At 44.5% G+C, this 12,436-nt stretch overlaps 1 protein-coding gene across 6 annotated transcripts in view; it reads left to right on the plus strand.

The window, feature by feature from the left end:
• Positions 1–21: 21 nt before the first annotated feature.
• Positions 22–12,436, plus strand: part of UBN2 (ubinuclein 2) — a 125,411-nt gene continuing 112,996 nt past the window's right edge. For 5 of the 6 annotated variants that reach the window (XR_012905657.1, XM_075935246.1, XM_025187092.2 and 2 more), the window contains exons 1-2: positions 22–654; positions 9,171–9,293. Coding sequence is in view for 5 of the 6 variants with exons in the window: in XM_075935246.1 (XP_075791361.1) it covers positions 205–654; positions 9,171–9,293 (573 nt within the window). In the remaining variant the exon portion in view is untranslated. Of the gene's footprint in view, positions 655–5,160; positions 6,387–9,170; positions 9,294–12,436 lie in introns of those variants that run through there. The other variant, XM_075935264.1, reaches the window with a different exon arrangement.

The following is a 12,436-nucleotide window of genomic DNA, read 5'->3' on the forward strand; positions in this document are numbered from 1 at the left end:
GGGCCCACGTTGTCTTACGCATGCGCGGCCCAGCAGCCTGCTTCTATTTATGTGGGGGGGCTCCAAAATGGCGGCGGTGCTAGCAGCGAGGCGAACGTAGGGAGCAGCTCCGATCGGGTGGGGAGGGAGGGAGGAGGAGCCGGCGGGGGAGTGTCGCCGTACGGGTGAGGCGGGGGCCGGTGAGTGGGGGGCGGGGGTCGGAGGATGGCGGAGCCGCGCCGGGTGCCGTTCATTAGTCTGTCACCCGTGAGGCGACGCGAGGGTGAGAGCCCGTCGCTGGAGCGCGAGCTCGGGGGCCGCGAGCCGGAGCAGCAGCAGCTATTGCTAGGGCGCGAGGTGCCGCCGCCGCCAGAGCAGCCGCCGCCGCCGCACGAGCTCTCCCGGCCGGAACCACAGGCTCAGCCGCCGCGCGAGACCAGCCCTCGGCCGGAGCCGCCGCGCGAGACCAGCTGGCCTGAGCAGTGCGAGCCCCCCCGGCCTGAGCCGCCGCAACAGCAGCAGCGCGAGAGTAGCCGGCAGGAGCCGCCGCCGCCGCAGGAGGCGCCACAGCCGCGCCAGACGGTCCGCTTGGAGGTGGTGCTGAAGGACCCCACCGAGGAGAGCTGCGTGGAGTTCAGCTACCCCGAGCTGCTGCTGCTGTGCGGGGAGCCGCGGGTACGGGACCCCAACTCCTCCCCGGGGAGCCGCGCGCAGCGCCCACCCCATGACCAACCCCGTCCCTGGAGTGTGGTGCCTGCCTCCTCTCTCCGGCTCGGGCGCCTGGCCCATAGCCAACCGCGCCCGCAGCCTGTCGGCAGGTTGCTGGGCGCCTCTGAATCCGGGGGTGGGCCCCGCTGGAGATGGACCGGGCAGCGCGTTGCTGAGGAGCCTAGGTGCCCTACTCTTCATATGCCCTGTGCAGAGGAGAGGACTCCATCTCCACGCTTTCTGGCTGCTGGTTTCAGTACAGTTTCCCTTCCTTAGACTCCAGAGTGCTGCCTCTCTGTGTCAGGAGGCCTGACTATCAGGGCATGCCTCTCTCAGGTTTTTATTCCCTGTAAGTTGGTCGAGTGCTTCCTTTCTTGCGGTGAGCTTTTTCAGACAGCTGCAGAGTGAAACTGACAGCTCCTGACAGGTCACACTTGTCTGCAAGGTTTTGAGCAGCAGGGTGAAACTGAGGCAGTCTTATGTGAGGTTCTTGGCTTGGCAAAGGTACACTGTTAGCAGTAGCAGTGCTGGAGGTATGTCCCTGTAGATTCAGGCTTATTTGGAATGTTAGACTTGTTAAATACTTCACTTTATCGGGGAGTAGGGGGAGAACTTCTGAATTCTGGGGCAAACCTCCTCCCCAAAATGGGTGGCTCATGCCCTTGCACTCTCCAGAAAAAGCTTCCCATTTGGAACTGGAGAGTAGATTACAAAAAAGCTTTATGCAAGGTAGGCTGCACCTGCTGCTCATCAGAGACCAGTATGTGGAGCAATGTTAGAATAGATACTTTAGACCTATTCTGTTCTTACCAGTTCTTGAGTGTTGAATGCTGCCTATCATATCCAAATGCTTTTTGTAGGTGCTGACAGTAGTGAAGTCACTTAGAGGATTTATGTAATTGTTGTTTTTCCTCTCATTGGTATAGAAAACACTGGGGTATATGTTCTCTCTTTGGGAATGTGGGGCTAGGTTGAGAATATGGACAGAATGACAGAATTCTGGTCATGCTGGATATATTGATTACAAAAGGCGTAAATACCGTTGTCTGTAGCACCATTTGACTTGGCCATCCAGAGCATTGGGGTGATCAGGGATGGGGAAGCTTTTTTGCGTTGAGGGCCTCTGGTCCACAGAAAAATCAGTCCGAGGCCACACACAAGTGAGAAGCAAAACAAAAAACAAACCCCTCCCCAAACTCTTACTGATATGGCCCCCAACTGAGAAGGAGAGAGAGACTCCCTACATTCCCCTCACACATCAGAGCCTACAGGGGCCCAGGCTAGTAGATTTGTGTGCTCCAGCCCCATGGTGGGACAGTGAAGGGGTGGTGGTTGGGGTGCTAGCATGGGCTCCCTAATGCTATGGGGAGTCCTGAGCCCGGGCCTTAGGTTTTCCACCACTGGGGTAGATAAACCCTGGGTACTCATTCAAAGCCTTTGAATGAGACAATACTACATCTTGATGTTCTACCCCTTTGACCTTATGCTCTTTTTGGAGAAATAGCATCACTTCTTCCTTCAGATTCAAGGGATTTCAGAAAATTAGAAGTGAAGATTCTGACTATCTCTTTTGGATCTGCTTTTCATAATGAGGTCCCTTCCTACAGCTACTGTGAATGTCCAGTGCAAGTTCAGGTTACTTAAATGGCTAGCTCGTAGTGAAAACCTATATATTGCATATAGGGATCTAAGGAATATTAGAGTTACTATCTTTGTTCCTGTATGAACATTAAATGGTGTTGAGTGAGGGAGCTGGAAATGAATGTTAAATGTTCAGAGGTTTAGTGTTTGTGATAGCTGAGTTCTTGTGCATTTTTAGTCCAGTTTTTACTTAAGGTCTCTGTATATGTAATTCGGTTAACATAATAGTCATATCTGGCTTGCAGGTGACTTCTCTTTCCCCCTTTGAAAGCATGAAAAATTAGTTTTGGCCATTGTTGTTACTGATTGCGCTGACAAGAGCCTTCTCTAAACTTAAAAAAAGTTGCATTGCTTTAACGATGCCAATATAATTTAAGTGTAAATTTATATTACTATTCATGTGGATAAACTGGTTTAAAGCTGCATTACATCAGGGAAATACAACTTAGATTAGGCTACCATAAGGTGGGTTCATAACTGTCTGGATAACTGTTCTCAGAGAATAGTTGTCAATAGTTCACAGGCATGCTGGAAGGGCATATGGTTCATTGGGGATCCATTTTGGGACTGGTTCTGTTCAGTATCTTCATCAATGATTTAGATATAGGCATAGAGAGTACACTTATTATGTTTACAGGTGATACCTAGCTGGGAGGGGCTGTAAAGTGCTTTAGAGCATAGGGTCATAGTTCAAAATGATCTGGACAAACTGGAGAAATGGTCAGAGATAAATAGGATGAAGTTCAATAAGGACAAATGCGAAGTACTCCACTTAGGAAGGAACAATAAGTTTCAAGTATTCAAAATGGGAAGTGACTGTCTAGGATAGAGTAGTGCAGAAAAGGATTTAGAGGTCTGAGTGGGTACAAGCTAAATGAGTCAACAGAGTGATATTGTTTGCTTTTTTTACATGATTCTGGGATGCATTGACTGGAGTGTTGAGAGACACGAAATAATTCTTCTGCTATACACTGCACTGATTAGGCCTCAATTGGAGTATTTTGTCTAGTTCCAGGCACTCCATTTCAATACAAATGTGTGGAAATTGGAGAGGGTCCAGAGAAGAGCAACAAAAAATATTAAAAGGCCTAGAAAACATGACCTATGAGGGAAGACTGAAAGAATTGGGCTTGTTTAGTTTGAAAAAGAGAAGACTGAGAGGGGACATGATAGTGATTCTCAAGTACCCAAAAGGGTGCTAAATGGAGGAGGGAGGAATTTTTTTTCTCTTTGACCTCTGATGATAGGACAAGAAGCAGTAGGCTTAAATTGCAGCTAGGGAGGTTTAGGCTGGACATGAGGAAAAAGTTCCTAACTGTCAGGGTGGTTAAACACTTGAATAAATTTCCTAAGGGGGTTGTAGAATCTTAATCATTGCAGATATTTAAAAGCAGGTAAGATAAACGTGTCAGGGATGATCTAGAATGATTTGTGGCCCTGCTGTGAGGGCAGGGTACTGCTGAAGTTGATAACCTCTCAAGGTCCCTTCCAGTTTTAATATTCTATTATCAGTATAGCTATTTCTCTCCGAGAACAGGAATAAGCTATACTAGAACTGCTATACCTTTATGGTGGATTTCAGTGTCCCTGGGATGGGAAGGAACAAGTTTCTTGTTAGGTAGCAGAAAAAGCAAGAATTATGCATGCTGTAAGAAATCAATGCTGTTTGTCAATTCCCTGCAGAGTCCTACTTTATGATAGATTATGATGCCTTCTCTCTCCTGAACAGTGTGAAACGATCAAATGGTGAGATTCTGTTTCCCATAAAGAGCCTCCATCCATTTGAAGTAGTACTTTGAGTTTTCTTGCCTCCCTTCGTTGTTTGAAACTGTTAAATGGTAGAATCTTTAAAAAGACATGTTAATGTAAAGAATGGGCTGAAAATATGCTCAGTTAAACTAGGATAACAAAGGGAGAAAATACTTAATTCGACCGTATTATAGAAGCAAAATTGACTCCAGAGTTACTAGTATCATTTTTTTTCTTTAAAGCAGGGAGCTAGGGGAGGGTAGTACTGCAATATGCAGGGGGAGGGGGGCCCTTCTTATGGCCCTTTTGTTATTCAATCTGTTTCACTTTTCTGGATATGTTACAGATGTAATTTTTCACAGGGAACTGAAGAATTGGGGAAATGGCATTCATAGTGTTAAAACAGAACTGATGGCATTCTTCATATAGAAGAGCCATGCTAACATTTTCCCCATTAATACAATGAAGAACATATTCTTATTAAAATGAACCTTAAAAACTAACACCCTTGTCCTTTCTGGCTCTTTGGATAGAATCTGAGTCCATTTCTTTGTTTCCTGCAGATATTGAAACTGTTAGTGTCATTCTATTTTTTTTTTTAAGTACAGTAAACTTCCGATAATCCGGCACCTTTAGGACCCAGGGAGTGCCGGATTATCAGATATGCCGGACTATCAGAAGGGGGGGCTATGAGGGCTCTGCAGTGGGGTGGGAGGGGATACCACCCCAGACCCCTCATAGCCGCCCCCCAGGCGTCCCTGATTCAGCCGCTCTGGTCAGTTTCAGCAGCAGCTGAATCGGGGATGCCTGCAATAGAGCAGCTGGGGTGCTGCCGGGTTGGTCCCGCAGTGCCGAGGGGCGGCGCTACGGCACCAACCCAGTAGCACTCCAGCTGCTCTTGGGGACGCCTGGGACAGAGCAGCTGGGGTACTGCCTGGTTGGTCCCGTAGCACTGCCCCTTGGGGCTGCGGGACAAACCCGGCAGCACCCCAGCTGCTCTTGGGGACGCCTGGGGCAGAGCAGCACTCCCCCGAGCGTCCCCGAGGGGCAGTGCTATGAGACCAACCCGGCAGCACCCCAGCTGCTCTGCTCCCGGCTTCCTTGATTCAGCTGCTGGTCAGTTTCAGCAGCAGCTGAATGGGGGAAGCCTGTCCAGCTGCCCCAGCACTTCCGGGTTCCTGATGGTGCCGGACCATCAGGAGTCCTGGAGCATTGGATGCCGGACTAATGGAGTTTTACTGTAGTAGTTTTAGCTCCTGGAGTTGAGCACATTTTTTAGCAAGATATCCGTTTGTAAATGTAAAATCAATTAATGTGTTTAATCAACGAACTTAATGAGTTTCTCATACTACTATTGCAAAAAGGAATATCGTTTTTTTGAAAACTTTTCTTTGCTTCCCACTCACTTATAAGGGCTTAGTTAAAGGGAAGTTCACTATCTCCATTGCAAGTTTGATGTTGTGTAACAGAGCAGGGAATATGCCTTTCTATCTTACAGTATCTGATAGAACTGGAAAAGCCTGAGAGCGAGCAATCATCAAAAGAAAAGACAGGTGACTTCTGAAAGAAGTGGAAGAGCATCTCACAGTTTGTCTTGTATAGCTTCCTTTGGGAATATGTAACTTTTCAACACCACTATAATAATGGCAGACTCAGCGGATAGTCCAAAGATTTAGTGGCCACGAAGTAGGGATGTTAAAATGTGTTTTAGGCAAATGTGCAACTACTAAAAATGTTAGCAGTTACACATTTACATATGGGGGGAGGCAGTTCCCATGGAGGTGCCTGGCTGTCCCCCTTCGCCGTGCTGCTACAAAGCCAGCTCCCCGTGCATACTAGCTCCCGGTTCCTCCCCTCTCCCACACAGCTGTCTCTGTATCAGAGCCAGCAGCACAGGAGGATTGAAGGGGGTAGGCAACTCCCCATAAGCCGGTACCCATGCATACTCCTGCCTGCCCCTTTCCCCTGTTGCTGCCTCTGATACAGAGGTGGATGCTGGGGAGGAGAAAGGGGAGCTGCCTGTAACCATGCACGTTAACCAATGAGCCTAGACCCATCGGCTAACTGTATACATGGGTATGCATTCACATCCCTACATTGAAGAATTAATTCTTTTTGAGACCTAGAGGTGTGTTTCCTGCCCCAAGTAAGAAATAGACAGCAGGTTTATGTAGAAGAAATTTATGCTGCCCTTGGTCTGTTTTTCCTCTGGATAAGTGGAGACATTCATTTTAGTTCAGTGCTGACAAGATGTGCTCTACTAACTCTAAATATGAAAGATTATGCTGTGTGATGAGCAGGATGTCTTGGTAAGTTGTAGTAATAATTGTCCTTAAATGTTAAGAAGTTTATAGAATTAAGTAAACTAACAAAGATGTTATTCTAATCTAATGTGGCTTTTATGGGGTCCCAATGTGGGGGGAATTGACCTTGAAATAAAGGGCTGATATACGCTAGTGCAAGATCGCACTTGTTACCTTAGATATATTCTTTAACCAGTATAAACTAGAATTTTTTCCATTTAAGAATGAAAGTGACAAAGGGGTTAAGTTTAGTTAGGTCTGTGGTAAATTTTTGATGCCATTACAGAATTTCTTAAATGAGTAATTTCTTCAACCTTTTCTCTGTGCCAAGGCTACTCAACTTTGGAAGCCCGGGGGGCCACAGTGATGCTCACAGGATTGCTGAGGACCGCAATCATTTAAGTGTGGTTGTATATACATGCAAATATATATGCAAATAGCTTCTTTCACACTGCTGTGCATGAATCCAAAGATTAAGGCAAAACTACACAACACTTAAGTCGGCCCCATTTAAGTCGGTTCTGCTGATATTAATAAAATGCAATATTTACCTGATTTCCACCCTTGTGATAGCACTTTTAATGAGCAATGACAGTCCAGGAATTTAACTACTAAAACACATATCAACAGAAGACCATTATACTGACTTGTTGTTGTGGAGTATGTTCCCAGTGGAGGCCATGTTCAAAGGATTCCACCTGTTGAACCCCCCGTAAACCCAAACTTCATTGCAGGCTGCAAACAAACGGGCCGCATCTTTAGTAGCCCTGCTCTGTGTACTTGTTCAAAAGCCCTGTGAACTTTAGAAATGTAGCCCTCGCAGATCTATTCTCTGTGGCATCATCACACTGAATTAGAGAATAGTTCACAATCCTTTTTTGGGCTAGAATTGCAACTATTTGGTCATATGTTGGTTGTCTATCATAATTAGAGAAGGCACTTGCAGAAAAATAAGTTCAGACTGTCACTAATTTTCTTATTCTGAAGTGCTAAATTAAAATTAGAATAGAAAGGCATGGCTCAGTCCATAAAGGACTGCATTAGCCTGAAAAATAATTGTGGACCCTTCTAGGAGGTTTTTTTTTTTTGGCTACAACTCTCTCATTCTATAGATGAAATCTTGTTTGAGGAAAGTAATTCTGCTTCCTCTGCTACTCCACATTCTCAAACAAATCTTTATGTTCTTGTCAACACTTTTTTTCCCCAGCCCTTGCATCAGTTTATCTGTAGCTGGGTGAAAATAGCTTTTTTGAAACTAGTATCTCTTTCCTGCTTATTTATACAGTGATGTCTTAATCTCTTCTTTTCAACATCATTGTAGCTGCCATAGCAGGAGATGCAGACAGTATGTACTGTAACTACTTATTGCTTGAAGGAGAAGGAGATGGTGAAAGAATACAAAGATAATTGCTTTCTTTTCTGTTTTGCCCATGGTTTATTTAGCTCTTTTTCATTCCTTTCATGTGGAAAAATATACCAAATTAATCTTTTTATCATCACAAAATATCACATCACATTGTTCATAAACAATAAGAGTAAATTGGGTTGGAGGACATTCTTTTTGTTACTCCTCAAACAGCAGTTCTTCCATGTCTGCCATACTATTGCTTGCCAGGTAGAATAATTATGGATCACTTGGGTCAGCAGATTCCAACCGCCAGGCCGCAGCCTGCTGCCATACTGCAACAATGGGGGGCCAGGGCTGGGGTACATCACTCTTATCACAAGGAAGTGCTCTTCCATGGCCAGAGGAGAGCCTGCATGGCGTGGCCCTCCTGCTGCACAGGGAAGTGCTCTTTCATGTCCAGGAGGCGATCCTGCTGCTGGTTGGCTGATAGGCGGGGCAGGACATGCCTCTCCCAACAGCTGTGGCTGGAGGGGATGTGCTGGGCAGTGTGCCACAGCCCCCAGAACTGCTGCCACACAGGTAGCAGTTCAGGGCTAGGTGAGGGGGCAGGGCAGACACTGGGGATTCTGGGGGCTGGGCTACTGCTGGGGGGCCCTGTAGGCTGAGCAAGTAGTGGGGGGGGCTATGGGTGCAGGGCTGACACTTGGAGGGGGTTGGAGGAGGAGGTGCTAATATTGGGAACTGACACTGGGGAAGTCTCTGGGGGGATTGGGTGCAGTAGGGCTTTGGAAACAAGAGGCTGTTGGTGGGGTCTATTGGTGGGGTCAGTTGGTGGGGGCCTCTCGGGGGCAAGGGCTGGCACTGAAGTGCTTGGGATAGGGAGGCTGGCAATGAGGGTCTCTGAGGGTGGGAGAGTGGCACTGGAGGGATTGGGTGCAGGGGACTCGGGTCAGTGGCTGGCACTGGGAGGTAGTGGAGAGGTAGGGGGTACTAGGGGTTAGGGCTGGGTCTGGGTGCTCTAGGGTCTGGGCTTTTTGTGGACTGGTAATGGTATATTTACATATTCATCATTTGCATAATGAATATGCAAATAAAACGTTACCAGTCCTCCAAAAGTTTGTGAATGGGTTTGTCAATCCCCGGTATCAGAAAGTTTAGGAACTACTGACTTGAGAAACTGGATGTACTGTAACTTGGAATATGCCTGTTTACAGATACGATAGTAGAAGTTATGTACTGAAGTATACATGAGAAAAAGGGTAGTTCCTGTAACTCTGACTGATCTAATCATTCTAACTCCTTTTAAATAGCTATTGGAAGCAGAAAAGTCCATCTGTAATTTTTTTTTGTTTTTTGCGAGTTGAATTGTGATTACTAAAACAATCACAGCACAATCTGATATTAAATAAGGTTTCATTTCATCATGTCTTTCTGTGAAACAGGATGAATTATTTCCCACTCTCTTCTCTCAGAAGAAACCTATCCACTCAGAAGATCCATTTAATGATGAACTCCGTGAGCGGTATGAAGTAGAAATGCTGGCCAAGAAATGTGAGGCAAAATATGTGAGTATGTTAGCAGAGCTACTGTAACACTACATTTATTAGTAATATCTTTTGCTAACGTTTCAGAGTCTTTTGGTGTGGTTACTACTCTTGACTTCACAGCTGATTCTCTTGCCTCAGTTAAGTTTCTTATCGTATTTAATTTGTGATGGACACACTTTCTGTCTGATAAGGCTATACTAATGAAAAAAGCTTAACTAGATATTATCTGTGCCTGGGAACACGTCCATAAGTGAGTTCACTAAACAAATACCTTCACTTGTACAATGGTCTGTACCAGTGTTCCTTCTAAGATTTTTTTTTTCCATCCGTAAGTGGAGTGAGTTTTGTCTTGTGCACCAATATTGAGGGCTATGTGCACTTGTTTGGGTGTGTGCCATTGTGTTACCCACCAGTTACTAAGAAAAATTATAAATATATAAATTTTAAATTATGTAAGGAAAAATACTAAAACAAGGGATAATTAACATGGTGCAAAACTCTGCACCTATGCACACCCAGCTTGGTCTTTTCCCCTTTAAAATCTCCCAACTAGGGCTGGGCATTTGCCAGATAAAGCTGTCTGATCATTGCTGTGAAGCAATGTCTAAACAGAGCTTCTTTTCATTCTCCTAAGATCTCTTCAGATCTTTTAAGGGAACTATATTAGAACATTTGATTTCACTCGATCAATTCTTGCCCATTGACCACACAAAACAAAGCACCCACACCACATCATGCACAAACTAACACTACACACTGCTGACCCATGTTAACATAATTCTTCCTCTGTAACTACACATTAATTAATGCATAACCTAATACAGCCTGGGAACTAAAAGCCCAATGGGAACCGAAAGACACACAAGCTCTCACACTACACAGATGACAACACACACTGACCACAAACTTGTACAGAGAGAGGAAAACTAATAATGTACAATAAAAATGCCCACGCTCTCTCAACACATGAATGGAAACAATATACACATTAACATAGCCCCTAATACCAGGCTACCTAGCTTTGCAACTGAAGTCTGTAAATAACAAAGAAAACAAGTACATCCAATGATTATTAATAATCCCATTAAGTAAAACCCATCACCTAATGCTCCTGGCCCTGTTTATGAACAAATGAAAGTAAGAGGAGCTGACATTTTTGAAGTCTCAGTTACAACTAATGCTCATTTCTTAACACTCACATAAATTTCCAGGGTATGCAAGTCCTACTTTAAATACTTTACCTGATCTGGCAGGTGGCAAGCTTTTTGTGGGGGGTAGGAGAGGATCTAAACACGTACCAAGACCTTTAAGAAATCTGTTTCCAGCACCTTGACTCTTCCAGCCAGACCATTCTTTAGAGGCATGGATCTAAATGGATCTAAATGGAGAGGGAGAGGGAGAGGGAGAGGGAGATTATATATATATATATATATGGATGTCTGCACTTATTCATGCATTAATTAATTACATTCTGTTAGTCTGTGGCACTCCTAATTGCTCTCTCATATCTATCTGATAATTACCAGTGCTAGTTTGGTCTGGCAACAGGCATCTTGTCTCCTCCACTGAGATCTGGCCATGAGAAGGGTGACTGTGCCATAAATCTGGTGATGGAGAGGCCTGGATGGAGGTCACCTGTTTATTTCCCACAGCCAACACCTGGCTCCGGCTCTGGCCCCAACTGGGACCGCTGGAGAAGCTGCTGCTGCTGCTGGCCACCTGCAAGACCTTTTATGGCTCTGGATAGGGATGCTGGAAAAGCTGCTGCTGCCAACAAGGCACCTCTGGCTCAGGCCCTGGCCGAAGTCACCAGTGGAGCAGCTCCATGTGGCCCGCAGCTCCAGCTGAGTAAGGGCTGAAGCTAGGGGGAGAACTGCATGGTGGCCGAACAGCTGAACAGTCACTGCATGGCTCTGAGGAGGAGATGGGCAGGATTTGAATTCTTGGTGTGTGGCTGCGCAGCCGCACACCTTAGAGGGAGTACTGGTCTGTATTTATGATAGATCTTTTCAAGGGGTGAGAGGATGCACCTCTAAAGTGATGGATGGGAAATGTCAGAGGAAAAACACGTGCTGCAGGATATAAGGATGGTGACTATAGATAGTACTCTTTTTCTCTTTTACCAGTGCTGCAGAACACTGTGCAAGGGGATTCTTTTCCCCAAGTTACTATCCCAGATCATTACTACTACTCTTCAGAAGTGTCAGTCATTTAATTCCTTTTCTTAGGCAAGCTGCCACATCACAGTAGTAGGTGCAGACAATATTTCTCGTTTCAATTAATTCAGTGAGCAATTCTTTCAGAATTGAAAAGTTGATAGGGAATAAAAAAGCAAGGAAATCTCATTTGTCCTCAAATATGTGAATAAAATCTAGGCATGAGAAGATGTCTACTAGTTCTAAAATCTTAAGGATACAGTGAGCAGAAACAAACACTTTAATTTACTAACTGCAGATATTTTCTTTGTTTAATAAATCAGTGTTAAATGCAGAAGTTCTTTTGAATAAACTTTTCTTGTATCTAGCACCTTTTAAGGCAATTATATGTAACTAATAAAACTAAATTGTGTTTATGCACTTTTGATTCCAATTTCAATCTAAATAGAACTAGACACAATCATAAGTAAAAATTAATTCAGTGAATAAAAAACACCATCAGAATTCAGAATCTGAGTGATATGATAAGCTGTCTTATTGCCTAAATGTATATACAGTATAACCTCTTGGTTAGTAAAAAGTACTGAATTTAGTGTAAAAACTATTATTTAGTTGTATATAAAACATACTTGGTTACCAGTGAATGAGAAGCAACTTTTTCTTTAGGAAATAGCTTAAAAAATACAAATGCAGAGCAGGATTAAAACCTCTTGTTTGAATCAAGGTTCCTGCTTGCTGATTTGAGTCATGATTACAGTTTATTTGAATTGCTTTTATTTTTAAATAATCACCCTGAAATAAGCTTCTACTAAAAATGCCTAAGTAGAAACCATGAGATGTTAGATTAGACCACACCCAACCTGCTACTTAAATTCACGTGGATAGACTTAGATTCTAAATTATGAGTTGGCAATTAAAACAACTTAATCATTGTACTTGGACTTCCATGTCTGGGGCTATTAGGGTAGTGCTTTTCGTTAGCAAAAATACTTTTGGTGTTAATGT

Source organism: Pelodiscus sinensis, chromosome 1, assembly GCF_049634645.1.
Source record: "Pelodiscus sinensis isolate JC-2024 chromosome 1, ASM4963464v1, whole genome shotgun sequence".
Taxonomy (NCBI): Eukaryota; Metazoa; Chordata; order Testudines; family Trionychidae; genus Pelodiscus; species Pelodiscus sinensis.